Source organism: Empidonax traillii, unplaced genomic scaffold (assembly GCF_003031625.1).
Source record: "Empidonax traillii isolate 1590-97213 ecotype Southwest subspecies unplaced genomic scaffold, ASM303162v1 scaffold3273:size34157, whole genome shotgun sequence".
NCBI lineage: Eukaryota > Metazoa > Chordata > Aves > Passeriformes > Tyrannidae > Empidonax > Empidonax traillii.
In genome coordinates this window covers 20038-28492 of record NW_020958466.1, presented here as the reverse complement: position 1 = coordinate 28492, position 8455 = coordinate 20038, and the positions used below count along the sequence as shown (strand labels likewise).

At 66.8% G+C, this 8455-nt stretch overlaps 4 protein-coding genes across 6 annotated transcripts in view; 2 read left to right on the top strand and 2 right to left on the bottom strand.

Moving 5' to 3' along the window:
* DDX56 (DEAD-box helicase 56) overlaps window positions 1-1677 on the bottom strand; it is a gene marked incomplete at its 3' end in the record, with an annotated part of 7159 nt that extends 5482 nt beyond the window's left edge. The window contains exons 1-4 of the mRNA XM_027910362.1: window positions 1567-1677; window positions 1041-1202; window positions 635-795; window positions 380-550 (exon numbers count right to left, since the gene is read on the bottom strand). Coding sequence (XP_027766163.1) covers window positions 380-550; window positions 635-795; window positions 1041-1202; window positions 1567-1629 — 557 coding nt within the window. The remainder of the gene's footprint in view (window positions 1-379; window positions 551-634; window positions 796-1040; window positions 1203-1566) is intronic.
* Window positions 1678-1919: 242 nt separating this feature from the next.
* Window positions 1920-3708, bottom strand: TMED4 (transmembrane p24 trafficking protein 4). Its single transcript, XM_027910364.1, has 5 exons — window positions 3534-3708; window positions 2983-3083; window positions 2638-2763; window positions 2393-2539; window positions 1920-2307 (listed from the first exon to the last, which is right to left on the bottom strand). The coding sequence occupies exons 1-5, from the start codon at window positions 3679-3681 to the stop codon at window positions 2158-2160; spliced, it is 672 nt and encodes a 223-aa protein (XP_027766165.1). The 5' UTR covers window positions 3682-3708; the 3' UTR covers window positions 1920-2157.
* Window positions 3709-4203: 495 nt separating this feature from the next.
* LOC114072472 (interleukin-1 family member 10-like) lies at window positions 4204-5741 on the top strand. 3 transcript variants are annotated; one of them, XM_027910366.1, is made up of 4 exons: window positions 4204-4236; window positions 4464-4524; window positions 4601-4906; window positions 5221-5741. In XM_027910366.1, the coding sequence occupies exons 1-4, from the start codon at window positions 4212-4214 to the stop codon at window positions 5558-5560; spliced, it is 732 nt and encodes a 243-aa protein (XP_027766167.1). In that variant the 5' UTR covers window positions 4204-4211; the 3' UTR covers window positions 5561-5741. The 3 variants fall into 3 exon arrangements, with proteins under 3 accessions (XP_027766167.1, XP_027766168.1, XP_027766166.1); XM_027910367.1 differs by lacking the exon at window positions 4204-4236 and having other exon boundaries at window positions 4408-4524; window positions 4601-4689; window positions 4776-4906; window positions 5221-5538; XM_027910365.1 differs by lacking the exon at window positions 4204-4236 and having other exon boundaries at window positions 4408-4524.
* Window positions 5742-6693: 952 nt separating this feature from the next.
* Window positions 6694-8023, top strand: LOC114072468 (interleukin-36 receptor antagonist protein-like). Its single transcript, XM_027910361.1, has 5 exons — window positions 6694-6722; window positions 6833-6963; window positions 7191-7337; window positions 7406-7530; window positions 7779-8023. Exons 1-5 carry the CDS (start codon window positions 6694-6696, stop codon window positions 7980-7982), a joined length of 636 nt encoding a protein of 211 aa, XP_027766162.1. The 3' UTR covers window positions 7983-8023.
* The last annotated feature ends 432 nt before the right edge of the window (window positions 8024-8455 follow it).

Below are 8455 nucleotides of genomic sequence, written 5' to 3'. Positions count from 1 at the left end.
TCTCAGTGCCCCCCAAACTCCTGGGCTGTGCCCCAGCCACAACCTCCACCCCCAACAGTGCCCCCCAAACCCCAAGTGGTGCCCACTAACCCCTCAGTGCCCCCCAACCCCCTGGCTGTGCCTTCCACCCCTTCCAGCCCCGCTGCTCCCCCTAGCCCTGGCAGTGAGCCCAGCAGAGCCCCCCATACTCCCAATCCCTGGCCCCCATGCCCCCATCACTGCCCTCTGTGCCCCCTCCACCCCAGCAGTGCCCCCAAACCCCTGGCACTGTCCCACATGCTCTCCAACCCCAGCAGTGGCCGCAGTACCCCAATCCCTGCTCTCATGTGCCCTGTCCACACCCCACACACCCCCCCATGCCTTCCCTGTGTCCCCTCACCAGAGGAGGGCCTTGATGTCGTCCCCAAAGCCAAAGGAGAGCAGCAGATCGGCCTCATCCAACACCAGCAGCTCCAGCGAGTGCCTCAGGCTCAGGCTGTGCCCGCCCAGGTGTGCCAGGACCCGCCCCGGGGTGCCCACCACTACGTCAGGCTGCTCCATCAGCACGGGCCTGGCACGCACACAGGGTAAGGGAGGGTTGAGGGGGCACAGGGGGGCACACAGTGGGGGTCAGAGGGGCACACAGGTCCCTCACCTTTGGGCAGCAGGGTCGCTCTGGGAGCACAGGTCCACCACACGCAGCTGGCGGGCGCAGAATGCCGAGAGCTGGCGCAAAGCGTGCCCGACCTGCCGGCCCAGCTCTGCCGAGGGCACCAGCACCAGGGCACGGATGGCCTGGGGCAGTGCTGGAGACGCCTGGAGGACAGGGGCTGTCACTGGGGCACACAGGGCACCCCCGAGGGCACCAGTGCCTGCACAGCCTGTGGGTACCAGCACTGACACCAGGGGGAAACAGGGACCTCAAGGACATCCTGTGCCCCCAAAGAGCCCACCCTGTCCTGGATGCCCCATGGTGCCCCCCACCACTCAACACCCCAAAATGTCCCCATAATCCCCCTGCCAGGATGCCCCCCACTACCCCTCATCCCCCGTGCCCTCACCTCCTTGATGCTGAGCAGTTTGTGCAGCAGAGGCAGCCCGTAAGCTCCCGTTTTCCCGGAGCCCGTCCTGGCCCGTGCCAGTAGGTCCCTGCCCTCCAGTGCCAGGGGAATGGCCTGGGCCTGGATGGCCGTGGGGGTTGCCCAGCCCAGCTCTGCCACCGCCTGAGGGGGGCATCGGAGTCACCACAGAGACCAGGGACAGCCCCTGCCTGTGGTGGGGGACACAGGATCATCCGCAGATACCCCCTCCCCATGGTGGGGTCACCAGTGCCCCCCATGGCCCACAGATACCCCCTCCTCAAAACGACCGTCCTCACTCTCCCACTCTGTCCCACAGACATCCCCTCCAAACCCGGGGTCCCCAGTGCCCTCCCCAGACACTCCCTCCCGATGGTGGGGATCGCCAGTGACTCCAAACCCCTCTCAGACCCCTCAAGGCCTCCCCTCGCTCCCTGTGTCCCCCTTCTGGACCGAGTCCCCTCCTCGTGTCCCAAAGCCCCCCGCCCCCCGCCCCCCGTCCCCCTACCCTCAGCAGCCGCGGGTCCAGTCCCATGTGCTCGAAGCCGGACCCCTCCGTGCCCGCAGCCATCTTGGCCGAGTCGCCTACAGACACTTCCGGTTGTGCGCACAGAGCGCCGCGGGGAGAAGGCGGGCGCCGCAGCGCCCCCTGGCGGTGGAAGACTGACACCGCCCACCCCGCTCGGGGCTGGGGGAGCCCCTGAAACCTCGCCCCCCTGCCAGGGGTCTTTTTTGCGCGGATTCATTCCCCGGGAGGGGAAAAACGCACTGCAGAAAAGTAGCTGGATGGCTGAACCCCCACCCTGCTTTCCTGCAGAACCAGATTCCCTCTCCAGTCCAAAAAAGCACCAGCGAGCCCCATTGAAACAAAAAACCCCTTTATTTTCCCCAATAAAATCTTTATTTTCCCCCAAGCAAGGGGCGGGTTCCCCCCTCCCAGATAGCAGGCAGGGTCCCCCCAACCTGCCCACCACCCCAAGGATCCCAGCAGGCAGCAAAGGCCCCTCCCCAGGTCTGCGGGAGCCCCCTGGGGTGGGTTGGATCCCCCCTTTGGGGCACGTGGGGTGATTTGGGGGAGCCCCCCAGGGGTTTGGGGTGGCTACACCAACTTCTTGGCCTCAAAGAAGCTCTTGAGGTGCCTCATCTGCCAAATGCCGGTGAGGATGAGGATGATGGTCTGGGCGATGGACCACCAGAGCACCCTCTGGTTGGTGCTCTCGCTCGTCATGCGGAACCGCTCCTCCCGGTACTGCCCCAAAAACGGGGAAAGGGGGTCAGAGGGGGGGAAACCGGGTGATCCCCCCCAGACTGACCCTGCAGGACCTCCTGCTCACCCTCTGGTAGTTCTGCTCCTTCTGGATCTGCTCCACCTGGTCCAGGAGCTGCCGTGCCCGCAGCTGCAGCTCTGTCAGCTTGTCCTTGGCCGCGATCTCAGGGTAGTTGTTGGTGTGTTCACCCACCTGGATGTCCAGGTGTACCCGCTGCAGGCACAGGAGAGTCAGGGGGGGTTCAGGGTGGCAGGGACACTCCCTGGGGTTGGGGACCCCTCCCCAGAGTTCCCAGTTTGCCCCAGCAGTACCAGTTTTCCCCCAGCGAACAGGGCCATGCGGGTGGAGTTGGAGTGCAGGCAGATCTGGTGCTCCCCCGGCGTGTGGGACGTGAAGGTGAAGCGACCCTCGGAGCCATACTGGCGGGACAGCACCACCTGGGACAGGGACAGTGTCACACATAGCCCAGGGACACACAGGAGCACTGGGACACCACAGGTACAGGGACAGCACCACCTGGGAATGTGGCAGGAGGTGTTACACCCCCAGGACTAAGACAGGGCCACTGTAACACCCTGGGGACGCTGAGACAGGGCCACTCTCACTCACCCAAGGCCACAGAGACAAGGCCACTGCCCTGTCCTGGGGATGCCCACCTTTCCGTCGGGGTCCTTGACCTCCACGTGCATGCCCAGCCCGGGAGTGGAGGGCAGGAACGACTCGGACTGTTTGTCCCACAGCTGTGTCCTGTAGTTCCCTGGGAACGGGGGAGATACGGGGTCGGGGAGGGTCCAACCGCCACACCAGTGCTCCCCAGCCCGGCCCCCCATCCCCCTTCCCGGGGGCCCCTCTTGCCCCTCCCCATCGCGCCTGGGGGGTTCCTCAGTCCCTCCTATCGGCCTCCCCCCCAAATCGGTGGTCTCCAATACCCGGGGTCACTCCTGTGACATCTCCGGTGACCCCTCCCAAATCTCGGTGATCTCTCCCGCTCCCAAAAAAGCAGCCGGTGGCCCCTCCCGGTCCCCGGTGGTCCCTCCCTTTCCCTCCCACATCCCAGTGGTCTGAATTCCTCCTCCCCCCCGCCGTACCCAATGGTCCTTCTCATTACCCCCAATCCGCGGTGGTCCCCCCCGCAACCCCCCATGTCCCTGGTGGTCTCTCCCCCTCCCCGCCACAATGGTCCCTGCCGTGCCCCCTCCCCCCGCACCGATGACCATGGTCTCGTCGGGGATCTCCTCGATGAAGCAGCGCTTCTCCGTCTCCCCGATGTGGAAGTAGAGCCCGTGTGCGCCGCAGCCGAGGAGCAGCAGCACCAGCGCAGCCCCCGCCGCGCTCCGCGCTCCCCGCGCCGCCATGGCCGTGCCGCTGCCGCCCGCGGGGGCGCTCTGCGCATGAGCCGCCGCCTCGCGGCGCACGCTGCGCCTGCGCTTCTCCCTCTCCCAGCGCCCCGCGGCTTCACAGCCCGCACTGCGCGTGCGAATCTGCCGCCCTGCCCGCCCTGCCCTGGCGTGGCGGCTTCGCTCGGCTCAGTGCGCATGTGCTGCTCGCCCGCGGCCACTCAGCGCTGCCCACGCGGCTCCTGCTGCTCTCCCGCCGCCCTCACTGCCCACGCGTGCGACGCCTTCACGCGGTGGCGCAACAGGGAGGGCGCTGCCCCCGCGCTGGCGAGACCGTGGGTTCGAGCCCCGCAGCGGCCAATCGGGGGTCTCACTGACCCCCTGTCACGTGTCCGTGTCGCCCCCCGCGATGTGTCACCTCAGGTGTCACCCCCCCACCCCGAGGTGCCGAGCGCTGGGCAGGAGCGGGCCCCGCCTCCCTCCCCAGCAGTGTGGCAACACCACCGCCACCCTCCTTCCTTCCTTCCTCCCTCTCGCGGTCCCGCAGCATGAGTGGGATGGGGGGTCCCGCGGGTGAGAACGGGGACCCCCGGCAGGGCCCGGCGGGCCGGGAGGGGAAGTGGAACCGCGGGACTTGTTACGCCACTGGGAGCCCCCCGCCCCCGCGGGACAGGGATTTCGGTGGTGTTATAAGAGTGTGGGGTGCTGTGGCGGTGTTGGGGTTCCAGGGGTGCCAGGGCGGTTCCACGGTGCCATGGCTGGCGCACTCACCCTCATCCTCTTCTTCCTCCTCTGTGCAGAGGCCGAAGGCTTCTCCCCCTGCCAGGCACCCAGCCTGCAGACCAAGGTGTTCCAGTACCGGTAAGGAGGGCAGAGGGCACCCCCAGGGGATCCGGGGAGGTGGCAGAGGGTGGCACCACTGTCTGTGCCCCCACAGGCTCTGGGATGTGAACCAGAAGTCGCTGTACCTGCAGGATGACCAACTGCTGGCCGGGCATCTCCAAGGGGCCAACGCCGCCCTGGAAGGTGACAAGGAGACATGGGGGGGGACATGGTGGGGGTGGGGGACCCTGACCCTAACCCTGATGGCCCCCCGGGTATGTGACCCTCAGAGAAGGTGTTCTGGGTGCCCAACCGGGCCTTCGAGCCCACCCGGCTCCCTGTCATCCTGGGCATCCGCAACGGCACCCGCTGCCTTGCCAGCCACCCCAAAACTGGCACCACTCCGGCACTGCAGCTGCAGGTGGGACAGACACAGGGGCAGGGGTATGGGGACACTGAGGGAGCACCAAAGGGATGGGGACACCATGGGATGGGGACACTGTGGAACAGGAATGCCAAGGGGATGCAATGGGGATGGGGACACCACAAGGGTGGGGGCATGGGGACTGCAGGGATGGGGACACAGGGACCTCAGGGATGGGACAGTGTAGGGACACGGGAACTGTGGGGATAGGACACTGGGAGGATGGTGCCACCGCAGCCCCCGCTGGCACAGTGCCTGTGTCCCCTGCTGTGGTGCCCACCAGGGCATGGGTGACCCTCCTGTCCCCGCAGGCCGTGGACATCCGGGAGCTGCCCCACACTGGGGAGGCCTCGGCCGCCTTCACCTTCTTCCGCTCCTACAAGGACGGGCTGTGGCGCTTCGAGTCCGCTGCCAACCCTGGCTGGTTCCTCTGCACCTCTGCCCGGGGCCACCAGCCCCTGGCGCTGTCCCGCAGCCACGATACCACCCACCTGCTCGACTTCTACTTTCAGCTCTGCTGAGCCCCCTCTGGCACAGCCATGGGGACACTCCCAACTGGGGACAGGGACATCCTCAGCCTGGAGACAATGGCACCTCCCCCAGGATAGCGCCAGCCTCTTGGGGAGGATGACATCCCTCCCAGGTTGGTGACATCCTCACCCCGAGGATGCTGCCAGCCCCCTGATGAAGGTGACATCCCACTGGGGGAAAGTGACATCCTCACTCCAGGGTAGGTGCCATCCCCCCAGGATGGTGCCATCCCCTTTGGAAGGGTGGCATCCTCCCCAGGAGAGTGACGTCCTGGGGATGGTGCCAGCCCCGTGGGGACGGTGACATCCTCACCCCCAGGATGGTGCCGCCATACTCCCCCCTGCGCCAGCGAGGCAATAAAGATGCTCAGGCCAGAGCGGTGCCTGTGGCGTGGGTGACACAGGGGGCAGGGCACGGGGTGGTGGCGGTGGCTGCGTCACCCGCGGGGTGTCCCAGGTTGCGCCACTGGCCCGTGGGGACAGGAACGGCACGTCCCCAGCCCGGGGTGACGCAGCTGGGGCTGCCCCAGGCCGGGCACCTCCGGGGCCGCCCCTTCCCGGATCCCGCGGGGAAACGACGCTTCCCGCCCGGCACACCCAGCCTGGCACCGCGGGAAGGGGACACGAAACAGCACATGTGGGACACGCAGGGCTGTGGCAATGGGGCACGGGGACACCGTGGGGACAAGCACAGTGGGGCCACAGGGACAGGGGGCACAGGACCATGGGGATGGGACACGGGATTATGGGGACAGGGCACTGGGGACACACCAGTACCTGTCGGACAAGGCTGGTGGGGGGGACGTGGCACAGGGGACATCCCTGCCACAGTGACCATGGACATCACAGTGGATAATGGGGATGAGGGGCCCAGGTGGCATTTCCCCATCCCAGCCTGGCACTGCCCTACAATCACCAGGGCGGGCTCTGCCCCCCGCCCTGCCCAGCCCTATAAAGCCACCACCAAACCCAGGGGACAGAACCCGGAGAGGACTGGACCTCGAGAGCTGCCGGAGTCACAGGTGCGTGGGAAGGGGGAGAGGGACAGGCCAGGTGCTGCCTGGAAACAACACCCAGGGCTGGGAACAGGAACAGGGACAAGCCAGGTCCTGCCCAGGAAGGATTCCCAGGGTGTTCACTCTGGATCCTCCTGATGGCTGAGGTTGGCAGCAGGGGACAGGGGTGAGTGGCAGGGGTGTCCTCCACCTGGGTCATCCATGTCACCCGTGTCCCCCTCTCCCTCCAGGCCCAGCCATGTCCTGCGTGTCCAGAGCTGCTGTCAGGTGAGCAGGGACAGGGTGGGGACAGGGCTGCCCCTCCTCTTGGACCTGGGATGGGTCACCTTGTGTGACACCCACCCTCACCCCCTCTCTCTCTCCCCTCCCCGTTGCAGAAGGGTCCGGGGTCCCCGGGGACCCCCTGAGCAGTCCAACTCCCTGGGAGTCCTGGCGGAGCCCGGGAACATGGCCGAGTCTGTCATCGACCCCGACATGGAGGCCCTGTTCCAGGACTTCCTGGGGAGAGGTAGTGCCTGCTGGGTGCCCCACGGGTCCCCTGTGTCCCCAGGTGTCCCTGTCCCATGCCCCATGTTCCCCATGTCTCACCTGCCCTTCACCCATGGCCCCCATCTCCACATCCCTGTGCCCACGTCCCCATGTCCCTGTGTCCCCATGTGTCCATTCCCACCATGTCTCTCATCCCCACATCCCTGTGTCCTGTCCCCGTGTCCCCACATGTCCCTGTGTCCCCAGAGGTGCCAATGGTGGCCTCGGCGTCCCCGCGCCCCTCGGCCCAGCCGTACCACTACGTGCTGCGGGACTCGGAGCAGAAGGGGCTGTGCCTGCGGGATGGGCACCTGGTGGCCACCAGCCTGCAGGGCGCCAATGCTGCCCAGGAAGGTGGGTATCATCCGTGGGGGAGGGTGACCCCCCCTTGAGGGCCCCCACCCACCCCTGTGTCCCCACAGAGCCCATCAGCGTCGTGCCCAACCGGCACCTGGAGCGCCGGCGCTGCCCCCTCATTGTGGGCATCCGCGGGGGCACCCGTGCCCTGTCCTGCGGCACCGGCCCCGAGCCTCAGCTGCACCTTGAGGTGAGGGGGGGACCTGGGGGGCACCAGAGTGGGGGCAGCTTGGGAGGGGCACTGAGGTTGGTCAGCCCAAGGTAGATGATCCAAGGTGGGGGGCACCCTGAGGTGGTGGGGACCTGGTGGTGATGTCACTTGGAGGTGAGGGTTTCTTGAGGTGGGGTCGCCTGGAGGTGAGGTCACCTGGAGATGGGGGTTCCCTGGGATGGTGCCACCCTGGGGTGGTGTCCCAGCTCTGTGTGTCCCTGCGGCAGGACGTGGGGTTGTTGGAGCTGTTCTCACAGGAGGGGGATGAGGCCAAGCCCTTCACCTTCTACAAGACCTTCGGGGGGTCCACGCACACCTTCGAGGCCGCAGCGTTCCCAGGGCTGTTCCTCAGCACAGCCCCAGGCCCAGGGGAGGCCCTGGCCATGGCTCCCCCCCACGGGGCCACCGCCTTCTACCTGCGCCGAAAGTGACCCCAGCACCCATGGGGGGGGGGGGCACCCATGGTGGGGGACATCCATGGGTGGGAGAGTCCTCCCTCCCAAATAAAGTGACACTGTTGGTGTCAGCTTGGGGTGTGTCATTTGGGGAGGGGGGCCAGGATCGGGCTCCAGGGGCAGGATTGGTCCATAGGGAGCAGGGGGGATCCAGGGAGGGGCGGGTGGACTCATGGAGAGGCAGAATCGGACCCTGAGGGAGCAGGATCAGCCTGCGGAGGTGCTTGGGGACCATCTCACCCAAGCCCGTTGCCGTGGAGGGGCAGTCAGTTCATGCTGGAGCCAAGATCAGTGCAAGGGGGTTCAGATTCATCCCACGGGGGGTTCGGAACCATCCCTCGGGGGTCAGGATCATCCCACGGGGTTCAGGATCGGTCCATGGGGCTCAGGATCATCCCACGAGGTTCAAGATGATCCCACGGGGGGTCAGGACCCCCAAACCATTGCGC

Bases quoted from the DNA above. Each gene is read 5' to 3' on its own strand.
- TMED4 (XM_027910364.1), bottom strand. From the start codon at position 3,681: ATGGCGGCGCGGGGAGCGCGGAGCGCGGCGGGGGCTGCGCTGGTGCTG. The intron at 3,084-3,533 runs GTGCGGGGGGAG...CCCCGTTCCCAG, and splicing joins CGACGAGACCATGGTCATCG to GGAACTACAGGACACAGCTG. The intron at 2,764-2,982 runs GTGGGCATCCCC...TCCCTGTCCCAG, and splicing joins TCAAGGACCCCGACGGAAAG to GTGGTGCTGTCCCGCCAGTA.
- LOC114072472 (XM_027910365.1), top strand. From the start codon at position 4,418: ATGGCTGGCGCACTCACCCTCATCCTCTTCTTCCTCCTCTGTGCAGAG. The intron at 4,525-4,600 runs GTAAGGAGGGCA...GTGCCCCCACAG, and splicing joins ACCAAGGTGTTCCAGTACCG to GCTCTGGGATGTGAACCAGA. The intron at 4,907-5,220 runs GTGGGACAGACA...CTGTCCCCGCAG, and splicing joins CTCCGGCACTGCAGCTGCAG to GCCGTGGACATCCGGGAGCT.
- LOC114072468 (XM_027910361.1), top strand. From the start codon at position 6,694: ATGTCCTGCGTGTCCAGAGCTGCTGTCAG. The intron at 6,723-6,832 runs GTGAGCAGGGAC...TCCCCGTTGCAG, and splicing joins GTGTCCAGAGCTGCTGTCAG to AAGGGTCCGGGGTCCCCGGG. The intron at 6,964-7,190 runs GTAGTGCCTGCT...CTGTGTCCCCAG, and splicing joins CCAGGACTTCCTGGGGAGAG to AGGTGCCAATGGTGGCCTCG.